This window comes from Vollenhovia emeryi, unplaced genomic scaffold (genome assembly GCF_000949405.1).
Source record: "Vollenhovia emeryi isolate VEMERY1.0 unplaced genomic scaffold, V.emery_V1.0 DF939215.1, whole genome shotgun sequence".
Classification (NCBI taxonomy): Eukaryota; Metazoa; Arthropoda; class Insecta; order Hymenoptera; family Formicidae; genus Vollenhovia; species Vollenhovia emeryi.
In genome coordinates, this window is record NW_011967151.1 from 848,996 (window position 1) to 872,710 (window position 23,715).

General features: G+C 43.9%; 1 protein-coding gene across 2 annotated transcripts in view; it reads right to left on the bottom strand.

The window, feature by feature from the left end:
- LOC105561003 overlaps nucleotides 1–23,715 on the bottom strand; it is a 97,399-nt gene that overhangs the window by 11,123 nt on the left and 62,561 nt on the right. For both annotated transcript variants that reach the window (XM_012010610.1, XM_012010609.1), the window contains exons 2-3: nucleotides 17,892–18,018; nucleotides 16,771–16,941 (exon numbers count right to left, since the gene is read on the bottom strand). In XM_012010610.1, coding sequence (XP_011866000.1) covers nucleotides 16,771–16,941; nucleotides 17,892–18,018 — 298 coding nt within the window. The remainder of the gene's footprint in view (nucleotides 1–16,770; nucleotides 16,942–17,891; nucleotides 18,019–23,715) is intronic.

Sequence of the window (23,715 nt, forward strand, 5' to 3'; positions counted from 1 at the left end):
CAGTGTGGAAAATTGTTAAGCAATTACACGGAGTTATCCATTAGTATATTAAATTGTTAAATGCGAAGAGAAAAGAAGAACAGAAAGAAATCTTTAAAAATATGAATATATAAATGATGATATAAATTTTTTATAATATAATCAACAGACACGGCAGTGTCTCGCGTAAATATAGTATCTATAATAACTGTAATATACGTGCAATGATTTGTAGTACAAGATTTACTCGCGTTTATTAAAAATATAGGTGCTGTGTGCAGTGTTCTTTTCCTTCAAAACCGCGAATTAGCCTCAGTTTCACGAAAGAGAGATAATATTTATATCAGTCTGGAAGCGCTTGGAGTTCTCAAAAATTCGGTTAACGACATATTCGATTATGCAAACGCCTTCTTCGAATCAATTTTCAACATTGATGCCTCCCCGAAACGGGACGAATACAAAGTTCGAATACTCTCTAATTTTGGGCGGCGCGTAATGTGTTCTTGTAATTTCTAATTTGTGCTGTACATTATTGGCTGAAGAGCTCAATAAATCGGCGAGTCCGGTAGGTTCTATTGGATTTAATTACAACGTGACCAGGGGTGCGCAGAGCCTGTTTAAGCGCCGAAGGAATCCATTTGAACGTCATGAATTTACATTCTCCGTACTAAAGTTACCTCACAATAGTCGTCGATTATTTATAAACAATGTATCAGGACTCCTGCGAAAAATTCTGCAGATGATGATTCGCGAAACTCGATATTCGGACGATGGTCTTTTCTGTCTAACCGCGGCGTCGTAAAAGTACTTCTTTTACGGAGATGCACCGTGCCAAACTTGCCTCTTTGAGAATGCAGTTGCAGCTTAGCATAACAGATAGATATATACAGAACATTTTAAATTTCCACACGCTTTCTTTGTCGTTTATATATTCGCGATATTAAATCGACTCATTTTTCCTTAAAGTTTTCGCACATAAAATTTTCGTATCTAATTTTAAACTCATTCACGCGTTTAAGAAATCATTGAAACAAGACGATATTTACGTACAATATATATCTGTTTCCATAGATGATCAAATACTCTCGAAGAAATAATTCGCGTTTTCAAGGAATCATTGGCGATTTATGGCAACCTGTCCACTCTAAAATTTTCAAGCTGCCGGCCCTGAAATATATCGTTTGTAAGCAGAGTTGGGTAGTGTCTAGTTAAAAAGATAAAAGTTGAGTTAAGAAGTTAAATAATTTTAACTTAACTTAGTTACATTATACACTGTTAACTTTTAACTGAATTTAGTCACATTTTATCGGTAACTTTTAACTTTTAATTTACCTCTCTCTTAGCAGTTTTTCATTTTCTGGTTAATTGTTAACCGTAGGTTAATCGACTATCTGTCTCTTTTTAAATAATAATATAAAGAAAGATAGAGAGTCGACTAACCTCTGGTTAACAATTAACCAGGAAATGAAAAACCGGGCCTTAAAGTTAGCCATGCCATGAACAAAGGCGTCGCAAAACGCCGTGCGTCTGGCTACATTGACAGTCTCTGTGTTTCAAAATTCACTGCCAGCTCTAAAATCTACTGTGTACGTGTACTATAGATTCTTAGCGCTGGTAATGAATTTTGAAACACAGCCATTATACAGTCGTAAGTCTCTGAGATTTTATGTAAAAATAAAGCATTTAACTCTTTAATTTCTTTTCACTATTAACGTAACTTTTAATTCAATTAATTGTATTATGGATTAACTTGTATCTTAACTAACAATAAGTTAAATTTGCAAGGCTGTTACCTTTAACTTAGCTTAGTTAAAAAAAAAAGAAAACTTACCCAACCCTGTTTGTAAGATCATCTCTTCGGCGAATCCCTCGAAAAAAAATGCGCGAGCATAACACGGGAAAAAATATACCGGTCTCTCGAACCGAACTTGCGCCGCAAAAAATAATATCCGGGCCGGCTTACATTTATCGCCAGCTAGGTCCAATTAACACCGAACGACCGGCCGCTCGATTCTCGACTTACGTACGAGGATCGGCTTACTTACTCCCGTTGGCATCCCGGGCTACGGGATCTGGGATCTGTGCGCGATTCAGCGTTGGATAACGACCGGCTGATTAACGATCGTCGAGCTCACCCCGGCGAGAGGCAAGAGTCAGCGAGGCAGCCGACAGTCCCGGTCGCGATTGAACTCTGACCCACGTAAGACGACGTTGATGACGATGAATCCACGAAACTAGAAGCGGCGTCCGGTTCTCTATGAGCCAGGTGATAGATAGTGTCATCTCGCTCGAAAGCTATCGCCGGCTTACGGCCGCGCGGGACTTCGATAAGTCTGATTGCTTGCAGTTAGATACGCACCTCGCCGCGTATTTCCCGTATTTTCGCGACGTTCGCGTGTTTCTCTGCCGGCATTTAAATAATTGATTACAGACCGCCGTACATGCGACTGGCGAATTAATTAACTGCGATTACGCGAATCTGTGTGCCACACTTTTGCACCACGCGCACGCCTGTGCTCGTACATAAATACGGATAAATGATAAAAAATGTACTATTTAATATCTAACGTAAATGAATCTCTTTGTATCTATAAAATTGCGTCTCGTGTACTTGTCTGCAAAAATAATCAGTGTTTATGTCTTACTAATTGGTATTAAAAGATGTATGTATTTATGTTTCGAAGTTATTTTAAACTTCACTTAAAACGAGGATCGTATAACATACGTCTACTGTAATTATAGTCCCTGGAATGATGAAAGTATGTAATATGCCCGTGTAAGGAACTGTGTAAATGTCATCTATCGTGAAGCAGATTTCATCACGCGGCGTCTCTTCGATGACACGCCGCGATAATCAGCATATTAGTTTAACAAGTACTTGCTTAATGTCTAGCGAGATACCGCTGGGTGCCTGAGCTTCCTGCCGCGATGATGATTGCGAGACGTGGCGTGTAACGTCGGTTATGCCGATGACAGCAGTCGCAGCGTAAAAACCACACGTGATTGAAATATCGAGAAAATTATTAAGCGGGCAGATAAATTTTTTGAAATTTCGAAATACACCAAAAATCTCGACGTCTGGCGGAGTTCCGACAGGTTGTGTCCCCGACCAATTTTCACCGCGGTCGCACGATTTCACCATCGCAGCCGTGAATTACTCCCGCAGGATCGATTTGATGGTACTCTGATGAAAGAAGCGTCGACGGTTTCCGCGGTAATCTCGGCGCCGTGCGTCGTCGATCCGCGCGAATAGATAAGATATAGGCAGAGATTCACAGCATCGCGCTTTCAATCTGCGAACATCTTTGACGTATCCCGTTCTGACGCATTACGCGTCACGAAAGAATTCTAACTACGTAACTACATCAAATCATTATCATTCAACGTCCGTTGCAGCGGCGGGCACCAGCCGCAGGCGCAACTTCCGGCTACCGCGGCGTATCGCGCGACTGGCCTTGACACCTGTTGCCGAGATTGACAGACGAGGAGATTGCAGTGTCATTCGTTCGATTAATCGTGAAATTAATATTGAAGTATCGTTCGATGAAGTGAGTTGCAGGAAAAGATCCTTGCCGACTCTCGTCGAATGGAGAAAATGTGGAAACTGTCGTGCGCCAGAGTTTTTATTGAGTAAAATTCTTATCCAAATATTATAAAACAAAAGGCTCGAGTGATTCGTTAATTTTGTCGATTATCGAGGTTTCTGGGAGTCTCGAGCGAAGTTCGGAACTGTAGTCTAATGTAATAAGAATATTCAATTTGAACTTTTTTAAATTAAGTTAATCCTTTACCTACCGCAACGCGCTTCACGAAATGTGTATCGCAGTGTTCTTATTACCTTCCGTTATCTTTCACCTACATGTTTCCGCAAGTTCTGTAACACCCGTCACGGGTGTCCAATACCTAAATATATATAATGATATACTTCTTTCAAATATCAAAGTTTAATAATTACTCCTTATTAAACCATTCATGCCCAAGGAACTAGAGAAGCAAAAATTTAAGGACTTATACGTCTCTGTGGCCATGAAAGTGTTAAGAACGTTACGCATGTTAATTTGAAACATGTAATTTTTCTGAATAAATGTTATACACTTAATCTTTCGTTAATACTGACACAACCTACGATCAAGGTTTAAAAATACTGTAAGAACGACGATTTTTCTATTCTACAACTGTATCATAAGAATAAAAACTTCCTTTCGTAAACACATTTAATGGATCTGAAGCAGAAGCAGGATCGTGTACCACGAGATCATCTGCCTTTCTCTTTGGAGGGAAATCAGTACCGCTGCACATTGTTTCTTGCGGTACTTCTTCTATCGCCGTGGCGTATCGACGCAAATGCCACGCGATTGCTTTCTCGTTACACTGCCATTGGTGGCACAAGTTATCCTCGCGGATCGCTTATTTATTGGTTGCAAAACAGGCACGCGTGGCCACGGGGAGAGCCGTCCAAGAGCCGTACGCTTGACACGACCGCTTGGCACGTCTTACAAGTTAGCGGAACAAAATGAGCAGGGCCAATACTAATTAATAGTTTTTCAGAGCAACAAATTCTTATGCCATCGTTATTGCACTTCCGTTTATGTAATGTTCCGTTAAGAGTCGCTCTTTCTTTAGCGGGACATTATTTTTTAAAAAGAGCAACTTATTTTCTGGCAACTTTTTAGCAACAAATAAAATATTAATTAGAATTAGTCCTGCTCAGTTTGTTTCGCTAACTTATGGGACGCTTGATCCCGGAGAGACCAACGTGGAGTCTTTCCACTTCGATTCTATCGAGTCTGCACTTGGGTGTTACAGAATTCGCGGAAACATGTAGGTTAAAGATAACAAAAGGCAATAAGAACGCTGCGATACACATTTCGTAAAGCGCGTTGCAATAGGCGAAGATTAACTTAATTTAAAAAGTTTTTTTGCATGCCTCAGTGGTCGAATTGTTGAGACTGTACTCGCCTAGAGAGTAGGGAAGTCCAGGTTCAAACCCTGGTTGAGGTAATATTTTTCGCAACAAACTTTCTGTATTATTAAAAGTGCCAGACATGGTCAATAAAAACACTTAAGTTGTTAATTACTGCTGGCGACATGAAGAATATTCTTGTTGGTTAATTTAAGAAGGTTTAAATTGAATATCCTCATTACATTTGACTACAGTTCAGAACTTCGCTCGAGACCTCGATAATTGACAAAATTAATGAATCACTCGACGAAAGATAAAAGCTGTTAAATTTCTTTTCATGGAGACCCCGTTTGTTATCGCAGCGCCGAAGACAGTCGCCGGCGAATAATATTCGACGCGATAGCCAAGTATGTTAATAGTGCCTCGCCTCATGGATTATGGCGTCAAGGTACATCCTTTTGGACCATCGCATTCAGGCGTGCGTGCACATTAGTCAAGTCAACAGCTTGGGAAAGGCACACCAAGGGGTGCACCTTTCTGCGAACCTTGATTTTCCATAACGATCCCCCATCAATTATCGCCATTTTTCCAGACGCCGCGGAAGAGTGTTACTTGCGTTACCGGTCGCGCGAAATCTGCGGCGCACCTTGTTCTCGAGGGTAAGGGGAAGACGCGAAAACGGATTTTAATGCATACGCGGTGACATCGAGTCATTAGGTAAAACGACGTTCTCTCGTGTTCCCATGGCCATCAGTCGTAAGGGAATTTACGGTGCTGGGTACGCACACAAATCTTAATATTAATCTCTCTATATTCATTAATTGCGTAAAAGTCGTTTGTCCTATTAAAATCCAAGTCGTTAATCAGTAGAAACGAAAAGATTCAGATTCGATGACTTCATCTCCTCCTTCTCCTCCTCTCTCTCTCTCTCTCTCTTTGTATCCATCTATCTATCTACCTCGGTGGTCGAATTGGTGAGACGCTGCCTAGTAAGAGTCCAGGTTCAAACCCTGGCTGAGGTAGATTTTTCGTAATAAATTAAAAAATTGAAATTATTTAGACACTAACATCTTGTCCTAGCTCTTATATCCTTTATTACTTCGTATTCGTATCGATCTATCTATCTCTCTATTTTAATTTAAACAATATTAGTGTTGTTCCGAACAGATAGGGAGACAATTATGCGTGCAACAACTTTTTTTCACGGCGAATCAGACCGGATCCGAAACATTGCGGCGCTTCTGAAACACCCGTGGGCATCCTTATTCATTCCGTCAGGATAAAAACTAAATGTAACGCACGCGGTTTTCATAGTGTATGCGTTACGGGGATAGTAGACGTTTTACGTCAAGGTTTTGCTCGCGCATTCGTTGCCCCCAACAGCGTGAGAACGAGAATTCCGGCGATCATTAGCCCCAAAACTGAAATTCCATCTCACAACCTCATTTATCTGCCGTGATTACGTCTCGACGCGCCTATTCTTATCCTCGTATTGTCCTCGTATTACCTACGTCTATCCCGCTTGCGAGAGGTCGACCTGTACATATATTTCGTTTCCTACAAAAGATCACCTAAACCGTTACTTCCGCACAATCGGTCAATTTCTTTCTTTTAATCGACCGAGAAACCGGCCAATTTCTTGGTCGATTAAAAATTCATTATTCAACGGAGCAATTAATACCACACGCAACGCAAATAATAGACCGTATCGTCGAACGCAAGAATTAACGATGGTACTTTCCTGAAATCCATTTCATTCCCCGTACACGACAAAAACGCTAATCTCCGATATCTGGAGTGTCCGATCCGCTGTGCCCCGCTGCGCGATCCATCTTCGGAGTCGATACGACTCGCGCAGTCATACGGCGGCTATGGCCCTGTCGTTTTAGATAGCAATTTCCATCTTGCATTAGCATCCCGATGATTTAAGGTCCTCCCCCCCGCAACGCGCACCGGGGCCCGGAGGGATCCATCTTCGCTGGCGCTAATCGTGACACCGGACGTCGCATTGCAACCGTGCCTGTCATTATCAGTGCTAATTGCAATGCCCATAACAGACTATATTGCGCGATTAATATTCATTGTGCGCGAATGCGCCAACTTCTTGGTCGACGCAGTCGTCGTCGTCGTCGTCGTCGTCGCGGCCGTCAATGGCCGTGGTCCAGCGTGATACATCGACCATTTACATAGACGGTCTCCACCTCCGGCACGGACGGGGACGATAATTTATGAACGGTGCCGGACGAGCGGAGGCGCGCGCGTTTGACTTCTTTCATTTCGATTATATATCGCGTCCGCTAGGTCGAATATTCTTTTCGCGCAAGCGCCTTAACGTCGCAACACAGAAACCGGATGCCCGACTAAAACGCTAGAACTGGAATTTGCGAGCGAGCTGTAATTGATTTGCCCACGTGCGAGGCAAACGAATCCGTGTTATGTAATTTGATGATAAATGTGGCAATTAACTCGAACTTCTCGTCGCAGTTAAATCATATATCCGATCTGTATCTCTCGCTCTCTCGCTCTGCTACCCTTATCCTCAGCCTTTGATGTTATTTCATTCTGAATATTTCTTTCGTGCAACGCGGAGATTACAACGCGGAAATCGGCTGGCTGGCTAAAACGCTAAAATCACAATTTGCGATCTTGCTATAATTGACTTGATCGCACGCGAAGCAGAAAGGAGCCCGGATCGAGCAATTTGATGATAAACGTGATAATTAACTTGTCTTAATTTTGTTGCAATCATCACATCAATAATCCGACCTGTAACTCGGTAATATATTATCCTCAATTTTTGAAATGAGTTAATTTTCAGCTTAGCGATAGTTGGTATATCATTTAAACATTTGCGTAATCGATCTACGTAACCGCTTGTCCGCTCTCTGCCTCACGGATATTACTCTCTAAATATGTATTCACCCGGTATTGCATTACAATTAAACACTAAATCGCGGTGCAATTTAAACGGTGTTAGAAACTAGAATTACTGTTACAATGTTACGATTTCTTCAGCAAGTTCAATCGCGCGCGCGCAGCGATAGTGCAGATATTATGTGCCAAACAAAGTGCACAAGTAGGTGCGAGGAGCATTTGCTGGAAATTAAGTTTCGCACGTGTAACAGAGAAACCACGTACTCTCGCACGATTGCATCATTACTGGAGCGGTTTCCGAGCGAGAAAGAAGGTGTACGAGCCACGAGGTGGAATCTTCGCGTGACCCCCGACGATGAACCCCAGGGTTCATGGGTACACACGTACACGACGAGAGATAGCGGTGGGCGAACGATATACGTAAACCGCTAACTAAAACCTCGACGGTGAGACCGCAGGTAGTTAAAAGAGTCCACAAGTATCGAAGAGTAGACAGCGTTGCATGCATTGTGCTTGCGATCGCGCAGAATATTACGTAATCAAAAAACTCGAAAATATTTACGTTCGTTCCATTAATTAATCGCAAAACATTTATGTTAACATCGACGCGCGATATTTACTACCAGCGTCTCTCCTAATGCGTCGTAAATCCCGTTACGGATTTTATATTCCCCGGAGGGGAAATATATGCGTTTCCATGTGCAAGCATGACAAATTTGCGAAATGTATAGATATCAAGGTAGAACGGGCCGTAAAGCGGCACGAGGCGTATTTTTGTGACGTGCAATTTAACGCGTGGCTCGTCAAATGAGTATTATAAAGCGCCTCGCGAGCACACACAGTCGTCGCAAAGTCACTGCAAAGCCTATCACGCAATAGGAAAACACAGACAATAGGAATAGGGAATAACACACACTGAAAAAAATTTCTGGTTGAATATGGACGAATCAGATAATTCCTTTAGTATTTACCAGAATTCCTTTAGGATTTACCAGAATTTCTGTAGGATTACAGGAATTCTGGTAAATCCTAAAGGAATTCTGGTAAATCCTAAAGGAATTATCTGATTCGTCCATATTCAACCAGAAATTTTTTTCAGTGCAGGCAACAGAAATAATTAAATGTCAACTTACCAGAAACCGTGTATCGACGCACAATGAAACATGGAACAGGCAATAGCAACAGAATTTCCGACGCGTTGGATTTCTGTTCCCTATTCCCTGTACCTGACCAATCACCGTTGAGACTCTGGGACAGGCACGTGGTTTCAAAAAGCAGATTATTGGACAGCACTCCTATTGCCAACGAATCATTGTGTCTTGGCGTTACATAGGTTTCTATTCCGTATTTCTGTTCCTTGTTCCTATTGCCGGTGCTTTCCTATTGTGTGATAGGTTTCACTGTAAAGATCAGGCAGCGTTTCAGAGACAACGCAACGGACCTGCCGCTCATGCTTCGCAATTTTCTCGCACCGTTCGACAAAATTATAATTATCCAGGGAGAAACGCGGTGGCGAGAAATCTCCATAATAAGGAAACACACGCGGAGTCGAGGATCTTTTCCTGCGCGTTGACTTGAACTTGGAACTGCGTTGCGTGCGGGTTTTCAGGCCGCTGACAATCGATCCGCGACGCGGTTGATGGTTACAGCGTCATTTCGTGAAGAACATAGTGTGTCAGCGAGTGCGTTACCCGTAATTAGGGAACCTAAAGTGATTTCGTAACGGGTACCTTTCATTTTTGTGCGCGATTATTTGCGCACAGCGCCGATATCGGCTCGAAGACTTCGCGGAGCGACGTCGTGTGCGACTTCTCTCCGTGAGTCGACGAGGGCTGAGAGACGCGTGGAGCAAATTAGGACTGGCGATGCATCTCGCGTGCTGCATTCAACGTCAGAGAAAACACGAAGAGACGCGTGTAGCAAAACGAAAGCTGAAAGGATCATCAGCTGAGCAGAAGAGATCCAATCTTGATTCCTCGTTTTTTTTCCCTATTTTACGCGGCAATCGTTTCTTGCGCGGCAAAAGATATCTCTTCCTCGCTTGCCCGAATCGCGCCTATTCGTATTCTCGATCGGACATTAAGAAACTGAAATAGCAGACCTAAAACGTATGTGAAATCGTACAGTTAGACTTTCGCGATTTGCTTACTTTAATAATAGATCGGACTCTGGTCTCTGTTTTTCAGCGTGACAAAGATTTCTTCAGAGAGGAAAATACAATATGCTAATGAAGGTAGAGAGAAACTCGTGTTCGCGTGCGGTAATTATCGAAGGGGAAAAAATGGAGGCTGTTGGCATGACGCTAGAATATTCTTGTTTCGTTAACGTCTTAACTGTGAGAGAATCGAAATTATGTTAATTCAACACACGTGGCCGCATTACGAAGCAACAAAGACTCGGTAGCAACTGCGAAAGCTTACACACTTTAGAAGTTTACATTAGAAACAGTTAATTTCCCAAAGAGGATACACGATAATTGCTAGCATCGAGCAAGATAAATACTGATCGCAATGGAGCGTTCATTGAGCGGTTCCGCACCTCGCGATGCACGATCGAACAAGATAGGGCCCGCTTTAATAAACACAGCGAGATGCAGCGTGGCTCTCGTCGACCGCAGAAATCACCGGTCTTGCGTTCTACTATTATTCACCGAGCGAACGGATAACCAACAGGTCCGCTTCCTGATTACGGTGCACGATACCTATTTTCAATTTCATTGATTCGATTCAAAAGGCGGCGATAGACACCACTATTCACGAACGCGTTCTTTCTATGCCGCGGCGCTCGCTCCATTCGACCGGCAACAAATTAAGCTGTCAGGTTGTTAAGGCATATTGTTGAGGCACTTCTGAACGTGCGTGCTAAACGCAGATATTATTTCGATTGGTTATCTTTCAGGTGCCGCATAAAGTTTTGTAATAAATGTTTAGATAGTCGAGTCCTTTCTCGTCCCGAGGCTTCCCTCCATGGAAGGGATGAAAATCAAAGCGCGCAGTATCCTTTGACTCGCTAAATATAATACGATAATGCTGGAGGTATTAACAAAGCGTGAGGGGCACGTGTTAACAATGGCACCTTGGCGGCGCGTTATGCGCACGTGACGCTCGGTGCCTAATCTACGAGAGATACCCGAGCCGACGTATAGACTTCTTTCATCGATGTCTCCAGGTGTGTTATTACAGACGAGGATCTCCGTTTCTTACCTGGGTCAGGGTCTCGAGAATCTACTCGCACACCGACTCCCGTCGTTCACGTACACGCACGCACACGGAGCCCGATTCACGCGCGCGGCGATCTGTCGGCTGCAGGTGTGGAAATTAAAGATTGATGACGAGCGCCGGTGCAAGGTTACCGTCGAGGTCGCGCGGGTTCTACGCCGGCAACAGCACACCCCCTCCCCGAGACAGACGATTTCACACTTGATTCCCGTAATCTCGCCTCTCGTGAAGAAACATGACGTTTCGCGGATACCGGTACAAGAACGATCTGTCGTAATTAACGACTTAGATGAATCTCTGTAGATTCGTTATCGGCTGCCTGCTTTGGCAAATAACCAGTGAATTAAGGCGGAAATTGGGATAGCAGGAAAAAGCCATCGCCTCCGTTAATTTCGCGTTGTACAAGGTCCTTGTGTAGCCACAAACTTTAATAATTGTAATTCTAATTAATGCTAAGTAATGTAAAACTTTTCCGCGTATATAAAAATTTAGTTATACACTTTGCGATTCTTTATCAAATGTGAAACTCCTGCTCCCAATTATTTGGAAACGCAAGTTCGAGCGCAAGTTGCAAGAAAGTTTACGTGCAATTTTGCACGCAAAATATTTTAGCACATTTACGATAAGAAGATGCCGGGGTCGAGAGATGCGACAAGTGCGTACGTTATCAAACGATATTACTTCGTTCAATTCGCGATTGAGACGTCGGGGCTGAGATTCCTTCGGTTGATTCGAGATAATCAAAGGGTACCGCTTGATTTAATTGAGCTAATTTGCACTTTAAAACGGCTCAAGATGGACGATAGTAGTGTGCAAGCTTAGCGCATGATTAATAGGCACAGCGGCATAGCCTGCGTCGGGAAATCGTCAGCCACGATTTGCGCCACTTGTCGATTCCTAAGTGATCTAATGACTTCTAAGTGACGCAATGAAAGGCACTTAACGCGATCTTTACGATCTGTTATAATTACAAACTTCGCGCAAGGTATTGCAAGCTTTAAGTAGCCCGACGTTGTACAAAAAAAATTTAATTGCCGTAATCTGGCGTCATATAATTCATGGAATAAGGCCGTGAACGTATTTATGAGTCACATGCGATATGTTGGCTGTCCGCTACCTTCTTGACGAGGGTAAAATCTGTCGTGTAGCTCTTTACATCTCGCGCACAAATATACAAAGTATCGGCTGCGGCAGCAGTTGTCAGAATCTTCAGTAAAACCGCGTTGACGCGCTGCGCACGCCGAAAAATTATGGTGCCCATAATGAACCGCGCAACGTAGAGAACCGCTCCAAAACCGCTCTCTCAAAACCTCGCCCGCTTCCACGAAGCAATTTCAATTTTCGGCCGCTCGTAAATTTGATCCTTGACAACTCGGAGATCGCGCGATAAGTACATTATGATATTGATAATAGCCGGGTTGCGAAATAACAGGCCGCGCGGATTTTTTCGCGTGTCTCGGAGACGGGCGGTTATTTCTCACGATCTCGTTTCTATCAATTGCGAAGATAATCCGAATACAGCGGTGGAAAATAAAAGTTTCGCTCGCGCCGTGACTGTCGGATGTAAAATTACATCGGCGGTGCTCTCGTGCAATATATCGCGGACTCTCTCGCCCCAGGCACAATAGGCTCGATCGCGCTTGTTCCTTGTAAATCACCCCATAATCGATGAGTTACGATTCACGGTTAATAAATAAAACAAGACTCGACCGGACGTTCGCCCCCTTCGGCGAGTCGGAGCGAGACTGATTATCATTGACGCGGCGCGAGTTTGGTAATTTCAATACACCAGTCCCCCCCCCCCCCCCTCTCTTTCCTCCCCATAATATTACACACATTTTATGCGGCTTTATGTGTGATATATCTTCGCGTTAAGTGGCTAAAAAGTCGATGTGCACGTTCGCGACGATACGTAACTTAAGGCGTTTTAGCGTGTCCGAGAGAGCCGCGAGTGCGGCAATAATGGGTAATAATAAATTGTCGGTCGATCAACAAATCGATAATCGTAACGAGGAATTCATTATTTAAGAATAGGTCCTCCCTACGTGGTCGAAGCGATTAAGTATATCGAGTCTGTCGGGGCGATGGGCTAAGAATGATGAATGAGCATTACAATAAATATCACGCGGTGTACTCCACTTTAGATCAGTCAAATATGCTTGCCGAAATTGGGGACGAGTACACGAGATAATTAAAATCAGATCAAAATGATATTGATCAAAAGATGAAAGAGAGAGAGAGAGAGGGGGGGGAAGATGTGATGGAACTCGAGAAGTATAGAAGCCATAAATCAGAATCGGCGACGCGCGATCTCCCTTCGCTCGAACGAAGGCTTCCTGAAAGCGTATACCTGCTACTGTTCAAATAAATAATCTCAAGACATTTTCAATGCCGCCTTTGAAGGCCAAGATTCCGTAATCCTGATTAATATCCTTAGAATTATGTAGCCTGCGTTTAAAAGATTAACGAATAAGAGTGTCATTGGCTTTAGCCAATCGGCGTATTATTCGCGGCTCCATTATTTTTGTATCATACATTTACAATTACATTGTGCCACGATCGTCTTTAGCCGCGATTGAAACGTCCCGCGCGTATAAAGCGCGAGGTAAGATCTATTTTAGATACAATTTCGCGTTTATAACGCCAAGCTTACAAATCCGCAGGCTTATCTTTTTCTAGGCTATTCAATCGCCAGGTTCAGGCTTCTTCCAATCGTTGTCGGCGGCAAGTAAGACGGATTACCCGGGCAGGAAAGTGACCCGCGATAAAAACAAGTCGCCAGCACCATGCGCCGAGTGCGCGCCGCTTAATACCGTACCGCGTACACAGCAGACGATTTAGAAACGCGGCGGACAGACGGTTCACTCGAACAGCTGGAGCAATCATTTCCGATGACGCGGTTCGATTGAAAGCGGCGTGCTCGCGCGCCGAGAAATCCGCTCGACTGCCAGATGAGGAAGGACTCGCGCTGACTCCGGTACGCGCCGCGAGATTTGCGCACCACGCATTCCCAGTCCTTGCACGCGTAATACGAAAGACCGTAGTGTCAAATAGCGGCGAACGGATCAAACGTTTCTGCCAAGGGGATAACCACTTGATGTAATCGTGGGACAGTGTCTCCGAAATCATAATGAAATCCTTACGAAAACCCCGTGTAATCGTTTCGTCTTAATTTTCAAGTTTCTTCACTTGTTAGACAATAAACGTTCAATTTCAACGTTTTCTCAGCTTATTTTCATTTTCCAAAAAGAAAATTTACTTCTTTCAGTGAATGTCCAAATATACATCATAGTTCACACCTATAAGCGCGTACTCTTTTCATGATAAGACTGAAGTAGTTGGAACAGTAAACAGTAGATACACAGTTGGAAAATTTGTGTTTTCTTGTTGAAAAAAATGCCGGTTAAACGTTTAACGCAATTATGTGTCAATTTGACATATTGCTCTTGTGTTAATTGACCTCAAATGTAAAATAAGAAAAATACGTTTTGTGGAAAATCTAACAGCTCTTTGAGGTTTAACAACGTTACATATTTTTTTATGCGCATACAAGAAAATGATTTGCAATTAGATGAGATTGCAATCAAATAAAGTCGTGTAATCGGTGGAACATTTTAGCTAGTGGTTTGCCCCCTTGGTTTCTGCCTTCCTAGACCGGTCGGGCCTCGCAACAGCGCGCAACGCGCGACGTTCCGCAGATTGAATCGGTATCGAAGTCTACGCGCGCGATATATTGTATTCTTCAAACCCTCCGAGATTTATGCCCCCGGCGTGTTCGCACCTCGTTACCGTTTTGGATAAGAATCTGTTGTTCGACGTGTATTGGCTACGAGAACGTACGTCGAGTACGGTGTACCGAGGGTAACTTGTGGAAACGAGCAGGGCACGTTGTTTATTCACGCCGTGGTTTTGTAGCACGGTCTTACGGTCGCGGGTAACGCGTTACTCGACCTTTCGATAACGATTTCTATCTCGTCCGGTTTGTCTAGTTCATCCGGCCTGGTTCACGCATGAGGAAAGGTAGAAATGACTGGCTATTCAATTCGCCATTCGAACGAGCACGCTGGAAGAACGTTTCGAATATATTAGCAAACTAATAGTCGTCGCGAGCGTTAAGTGATCTGCCGCGGTTAACTGCTACCCTGCTAAAACATTGTGATTACTGTAACTCCGGGCAATTATGTGTAATATTCCATTACCGTTCCACACGCGATAAATGGCAGTCGTGCACTCGACCGACCATGTCGATTGCAAGTTTTTAAGATACCCACGAATATATTTGCCGGTGGGGGATCCCTGACGGGCCGAACATGTCCGGTAGCATTATTCACTTAGACCCGAAGACACTTTTAACCGCGCTGATATTGTTACCGAAATAATGTACGCATTTATCCGCAGAAAAAGATCGAGTTCAGACCGCCGAAAAGTAGGTTCCCCTTGTTAAATTATAATGAGCTCTGATATACGTCCGGTAATCCATCAGCAATGACGGCACACACGATGCTGCCCTCCCCCTGTGTCGTGTCCGCATCCTCATCCCTCGCCTCACTCTTGCCCTTTATCGTATAATCACGGTCCTTCGTGCAGTACTGGACGGTGTGAAAGGTGATTCCCCCTCACGAGAGTATTATTCACTTAGGCCAATTCTTGCAAAAATTCTTGCTCGAGACTTGTAAACGGGTAAAAATGGATCGCGAGCGGCGAGATGAACGTGGGGGCGGAGGAAGGCCGAAGTACAGACGAAGGGAAGTTATTCAAATTCCGCGTGGACGGCGGTTTAATCGCGCCATGTTCGTCACGCAAGCACGTAGACGTTAAATGCACCCGAAATTACATTGGCCGAGCGGGATACGCCATTTTCGCGTGGCCTCACCTCTGTCCGCGGCGGAGGACCAATCGCGGTCGGCAGCTGTAAAAAACGGTACCCGAGAGGTATGCTCGGTGTCGATAAACAAGTGGAGGGAGGGACCCACTTCCGGGGAGGCTACACCTGTTATGCCAATACCGTACAGCGACCACCTATCGCGGACGATATTTCGATTACTAGTCTGGCTGCGTGAAAATTAATAACAGTGTAATAAATAATATATTGCCGTATTATTATCAATATCGCGGGGAAAGAGGGCGCAGACAGAGGGGCGACGAGACCGTAATCACCCTTGGCTCTTTTATGGCTCGAGATAATTATATACAGTGAGAAGAGACTGGAACCACTGCCGTGTCGCGCAATCCTGACCGTATTTTTATGATAACCGCATAATACTTCATTACGTGCGTAAGAAAAAGTATAAGAGGCCTCATTACACCGGGGTCTCGTGTTCTCCTACACCCTGTTCGCGAGACCCAACAAAAATTGATATCATTATTGTTTTGTAGAAGACGGAGCGGGACACGGAGGCCGCAAATAATAATGCCCGTTTCTGTTCTTCGTTCTCGCAACGGTGAATCAGGCGGAACGACAATTCGGTGAGAGGAACAGTCCGGGGTCCATGCGCGATTACGTCGAGTGGCATCGAGCGCGCTCAAGATTGATCGCGGCGATGAATACCGCTGTGATTCGCAGCGACGAGCTAAATACAGGAGAATGAGCCATATAAATCCGCGTCCGCCGCGCGAACGTTCTTGCTGCTTGGTTTGGACCAGCTGGCAGGAGGACGTAACGGAAGGCGCAGTCGGAAATCATTAATGTCCAGCAGCTAAACGTTCGCGCGGTGACTCGCCGCAACGTCTCCGCTCCGTCGCGCCGGTACGACGACATCGTAATTCGCGGGGAAAGAAATTTTGCAGGAACGTTACCGTGGATGTCGTTGACGCATATGTGAAGATCCTCTCGAAAGATAGGCAGGTCGAAGTTACACTGGCACGTGCAGGAGCTATTTGGCACGAGCAGGCTCGAGCTCGAGGAACTCCGGGAGTAAGGGCTGGCCGTGCCGCTGCTAAGCACCGTACAGGCTTCCGTGCAAGAGCCTGCGACAAATTTCAGTTCCAGTAATATACTACGTGCGATTACTTTGGATCGCGCCTGTTAATCTGATGAAAAATTCGAGATTTCGGCTTAAGTAATTGCCTTCAAGTACAACTGTATTTGTAAAATCGCTCGAATACACGTCGATTTGTATTTCAACGTACATTTTAAGCACCTGATACTATCTACTCAACATTATTTGTCGACTGGATCTTACAACTGTATTTTTACCTTGTTCATCCGCAGCTTTAGTTTTTAATTAATACCGTGTTCGTGTCGCGCATTAATATCGTACCATCGTACATCAACGGTCAATTAACCAATCTTTCAAACATCGCTAACTTGCTCGTGTGCCAAACGTGTTTCGCAGGATCCCTCGGTAATGCGAGGCTCTCGAGGACGCGACGTGCAGTCCACGTCGGTTGAAATTCACGTGTTCCCCGATCCTCCAGGACGTGCCGTATAATCCAGCCGAGCAAGGACAGGTCGGACAGCTGTCAAACCGTTACATCGTAATTTCACGGTTAATCCGTTACGAACGTCTTTTTATTTCGCGCAGCGGTTGTGTCACGGTTTCGCACAAAACCGTCCTGGAACACGTTCGGCACTCTCGAATCCATTTTGCTTCCGCGTACCGGAAAATCACTCAGGGGGGGTTTTGCGCCGTATCACCGGCGCGAATCGCGCATTACTCGAATCGGTCCAGCCGAAAATGGAACGCGTCATAATGCCATCATTGCCACAGCGCGTTGCGAGAAATCGCAAATAGATATTAAGGTCTCGAGGGAAAAAAACGCGACGCACGAGTGAAAATCCTATTTGAAGGAAACGTTTGCGCTACTGCGTTTTCAACGAGATGACTCTCGGCCGTCGTACCTCGAGTCTCTCTGCGGATTAACGGGAGCGAGAAGAAAATACAATGCCAATTTGAAACAGTGCAAAATATATTTACCCTCGATGGTAAAAATGTCTCCATCGGAGTGCCGGATGACCGATAGTTCCTGGCAGCGTACGACGACTTGCAGGAGGTTGAAGCTCGTGAGAACGAGGGCTAGAGAACGCATCTTCCCCACAGCATTCTGCAACGCACAATAGATGTAGGTCGTAAATAATCGATGGGAGAGTTTTACGGCGTTTCGTTAACTGCGTCAAACGAGCGCGCTCGTTCGGCACGGCCGATAAGTCATTGAAAATCCCGTGAATTAACGGCTGCTTAATTCCGCGACATTACGCAAGAGACTTCCGGCAGATGCCCATTTATGGCACCTTGCCCGTCGCTCTCGGTCCCCGCTAAACACTGCGTCTGCATCTGTACGCGCTTGTCGGAGAAATATTAGCACGCGCATCATTTATCAGAAACGTATTGCTACATTAGCAATACATTATCAGATAAATAAATTTAGAGATACGTAATATCAACGTAGAAAAATGCTCGACGACCCATGGCTCGCAAATTCTAATTAAAGAAATTCGTTGCGAAAAATATTACCTCAGCCAGAGTTTGAACCTGGACCTCCCTACGCTCTAGGCGGGCGCGTCTCACCAATTCGACCACCGAGGCACGTGATAATATTTATCGCAATAAACAGCACTACTGGTGACATCTTCGCGTTTATTTTTCTGCTAGAACTGCGCGCCATGGGTCGCCAAGCAATTTTCTACATTGGTTAATCAATTACTGGCGTTACATAATTCTTTACGATACGTAATATCTTTGAAAAACCACACCTTTTGCTATGATAATAAATTGATTCTCGTTGAAAATGACCACAATCCGGATAGTCACAATGTTGGATGTACTTTTTTAAATAAATAATATACAGGGTGTTCCAGGAGGAAAGGTCAATGTTCTGGGAGGTGATAGTATCGGTCATTTTCAGCAAAAAGGATCATATGAATGTATGTCCAATTCCTTACCGTTTCCGAGATAGAGCTATTTGAGTACAGTTGCAAAATTACTGACAAGAAAAAAATCCTACGTACTATTTTTAATATTCATTGTTCAAATGATACATTTTCGACAGATCATAATAAATTTTCAAAGATTCTTCAACAGCAGCAGTAGCACTACCATCACAGAAACCGTAAACCTACAGCATATCTGCATATTCGACATTTGTGAATATGCGAGGCATTTTGCACATTTCTACAACGTTATCAGTCAGCACAACAGTCACCAGACGTATAAGAGTAAATTTCCGCAGACGTTTACGAGGGTGGATGACGGGTGAAGTGTACAGAAGAAAAGTGTACTGAAAAAAAATCTGATAGATTCAACCAGTCGTCTGTTAGAAAATGGACGAATCAGAATTCCTTTAGGATTTACTACAATTCCTTTAGGAATTATTTACCATGAAGGATATTTCATAACCAGAAGTTTGCTCGACTTCACTACACATCTGGTAAATCCTAAAGGAATTCTGATTCGTCCATTTTCTAACAGACGACTGGTTGAATCTATCAGATTTTTTTTCAGTGTGAATACACGAGATATTCAAGTAGCTCTATCTCGGAAACAGTGGGGAATGGGACATATATTCATATGAACATTCTTGCTCAAAATGACCGATACTATCACCTCCCAGAATATTGACCTTTCCTCCTGGAACACCCTGTATACTATCTTATAAATTAATTCTGTCTACGCTCGCGACAGATAGATCCTTCTTGCATATTTGCGTTGCACGAATCGTGTCTTAAGCGATGTGGAAGCAGAAACGCACGAGCATAGGCCGAGGATTTAAAGGATGCGGATGCTAATTTAGTCATTATAAAGTAATCATCCTAAATTTGCTGGTGCACAACCGGTTGGCGAGTGTTATGATTGCGTTAAGTGAAATCGCAATTAACCCTGGGATCTTGGTACACCGAGAGGCTCGACTCGACAGCCTTCGATGTCTCCCTTCTGCTTATTGCATATCATAATCGACACTGGTATCGTGCGTGATTTGCAAGAAATTTACGAGGCACGAATCGCTCTCTTCGTCTTCCGATAACCGTTCAGTCGCGCGATTAATCGCCAGAATGTTGTACCGGTTATCGGTTTATCGGGACACTCGAGCACAGTGACTACCGACTTTTTATCATTTCTGTCAAATTGTATTAATCGCAGGAATGAATCACAACTGGGCAGATGAATTGGATTGATTATAATCTCGCTTCTCGCGTGATAAATAGCCGTTCGGTCATCATACCTCTCCGAATAATTCCATCAGTATTCGACGACAGGCGCAACCGTAATTTCGGAAATCCTGCCATACAAGAGAAAGACGGATACCGTATATTTCTGTCTGACCGAAAAGAGGAGGCGCGAGCGTTGTTACGGATCAAAAGCCCGTTATTAACATGCCGTCCGAGCTCTTGCTTAAAGTACTGAGATATTTGGCTTAATTACGGCGTTTATTATAAGTAGAGGGGTTTGCACCCTTAAGTATAAATCTTCCACGCAAATTATGTTAAAGAGGTGTGATGACAGCATAGATACACATAATCCCGTCAAGTTTCGTTACGCATCGGATTTTACGTAGCGTCGCTTCATTAGAATTCCATAAACCCGCAAACGAAATGGGAGACTCCATTTTTTTGCCCAATAATTGTACACATCGCGGCCGTTTGTCTTTAAGAAATTTAATAAGCGTTGCAAATGACTAGTTACTCGTCCGTGTAATCATCCTTTCGCAATAATCTTCTCGCTAAAGGAATCTCCACGGCAGGTGCTGGAAATTGCGCTATCGCGATTATATTAATCGGTCGATGAGTTGCATTCGGAGTCTGATTATTGAATCTCGGCGCGCGTAGGCCACGTAAATGCTGACAAGCGCGCGGTAATTACAGTGCGAATTCCCCGCGGAATCGCGTTAATAATTATTTACGGCGGGACCTCTCTGAGACGCATCTCTCACATCGCACTCGCAACTGGACTGCACTTTGATTAAATTTCCTCCCCTGTGCGCTCGTCTTGTAATTACTTTGACGTATGCTTAAAAGCCTCTCAGTCGTCGAAAAAGGCGGCGAAGGCAGCCGAGAGAAAGTGTAGCCGTAACGCCAGAAAAGTCCTCTCTTTTTTTCGTCAGACAGATAAACGAGCCACGCTGTACACGCAGGGATCAGTTGGGCGGACATTAAGACGAGACGAGCCTATAAAATATTTCAAGGGAGCGCGATAAGAGGTGCGTGTGTTAAATTAAGAATTCACGGTCTGTGATCAAGTGCCTCAATAAAAAAACGGCATAACTCGTCACGAAATTCAATTGCTAGGAGGAAAGCGCCGTTCACATTAGAGTTTCTTGGTAACTTGACTCGAGGCGAACGGACGACAAGTCTCTTTCTCTCCTTCTCTTTCTCTCGAGATTTCCTCGGGATCGTTGAACGAATGCGTTAGACAGATACTTGGAAAGGAGAATTCGGCGGGTCTCGTAGTCCCTGATAAACTAACCGGCGAACCGCGCGGCCATAAATCTCTTTTACGAATGATCGTAAATGCCAATGCGCTTCTTAATTATGCGCGACACGTCAACGGCGATATTATCTCGGGAATCGTATGCACGGCCAAAGTAAACACGGATTTTGCAATTATTGCTCTATAATGAGATGCTAATATCTTACTTTGATGACTGCCGAATTTATTACCGATACCGTATAACACGTCGAAATGTTCACGCTGAATCTAATAAGAGAATAAGAAGCGCTAGCTCGGCTGTCGTTTCAATTATATGCGTTTATTATCTGTCTATTATTGGCAAATTACTTCATTATCATCTCACAGGTGTCAACTCGACTGTCGTTATTTATCCCCTAATTCTATAAGAAAATAAATTGCTATCCTCGAAGAATAATTTAACGAGCGCTTCGATATCGAGAATTAATTGCGCGTGCGGTTACAAATCTGCAAATGTATAGATAACGTATAAACGTATTGATATTCTACTTTGCAGAACATACAATCCTTTACAATTGGAGTTTTCGTTAATGAGAAAAATACATACTTAAATAATATTGAGTGAGTTAATAAACAAACTGTTTTAATTGTTTAGTGGCCGATTTAAATAAATCTATTAACAGAGGCTAATGGTTCGTGACGCTTTAATCTTCTCGTGTCTGAACTTCCCGACAATAGCCTTGTTGCTAGTTGGTTTAGGTGCGAGTTCAATCTCCAAACGTACCTCCCAGTATGAGCTGCTATTGTACAGTACATTATAGAATCACAAATTTCTAATTGTGGGCGTAAGAGGCATATTCTACTGAGAATGTACCTGCGCGTTCTTTAATACTTTATTCGATTTACTTAATGTCAGTAACAGATTGTAAATACACTGGGAGGTAGTGTATAAATATAAAACTTCCAAGTCACGTTATACAAAATTAATAATACACGTGACAGATCGCGAGACGTGGGAGGGTCGCAATCGTGCCGGAAGGTCGTCGTAGCAGGAAGTGTAACGCAACCACCGTACCCCTTCATAATCCGCCGGCACCTGCACCAGATGCACATCCAACTTTGCCCCGGCGTTCCGCACGTTGCGGCGCAGCACGTGTTATCTTACGCGTGCCATCGGCCCGATTGTGCATAACGTTCAGCTCGCTGCCCGCCGGTGTTTCTTGCTCTATTGGCCCAATCGCACGCGCCGACGGTGCAATTTATATCGTTGCGCGCGCGAGACGTAACGATGTTTCCTAAGCTCGCATTATGCCCGACGCGAAGATCCGACGTGCGCGATATAATGCCTGCGGTCGCCGAACGGTGTCTTTACCGGAGCACACGTGAGCTATCCTGAATTTCTTTCGACCGCTCTCGCGCGAGCATCCCCGCTGCGTGATATCGGGTCCACGTCGCGTTTCCGTCTTCGTGTTCATCAGTCAGCGGCACGGTGTGTCGCGGTAGCACTAATCTACCGAGACGACGTCACACAGAACGAGGAATTGCAGCCTTCATGTAAAAAAGATTGCAAAAGCCAGATGGACGGCGTAACGATACCCGACAATGTTATAACAGCGACTCGATTATCTTTCCTTGGTACCAAAAGAAACGACAGACTTATAAAGACTTATAATATTATAGAACGTCACGTTATTCGGGGCGGGGGATCTTAAAGCCGCTGGCGAACTCAATCAGTGTCGATGAGATAGGAGACGGAATTAAAAACGTCAATTATCGACATTTTTAATTCCAAGTTCTACTCGGTCTGGGAAATTTATAGCCAATCAATTTGTAACTTTTACGAAAAAGCAGCAATTTTATTAGCTACGCATTGCTCAGACCGAGATTTTGGATCGAATTCTAGCATCGTCAACACCACGGCTTTACTGACAATCTGACAGATGTTCGGCAGCAACCTCTCTCGAAAAAGCTCGCAACTATTTCTACACGCCATACCGCTCTTTTTCTCTTCTTCTAGACTTGAATTTCTGGACTTGCGTTTATTAGAAGTAATCGTTTTTTCTAGGCTATTAATCTTAGTTCTAATTGCACGGTATTGTTCTTGTATGTTGTCCCTAGAGTATGGTGGTCTGTTTGTATATATTTATTGTAGAATTCTTGTATCAAGCAAATATTGTCAAGTGTACAAAAATTAGTAAATTTTTTTTCGTTTTTGATATAAAGTCGACTAGCATAATCTAGATTTTGCTGCGTACTTTAATTCCGTAAAAGAGTTTTGCATTTCTATAAAGCCAATTGAAAGATTACTTCTAACAAAGAATGTCGATAAAACAGCTTTAGGATCCCCTTAAAGTGCCATATTTTTCAAAGAGCCGAAGCTCCACTCTTCTTTTAACCA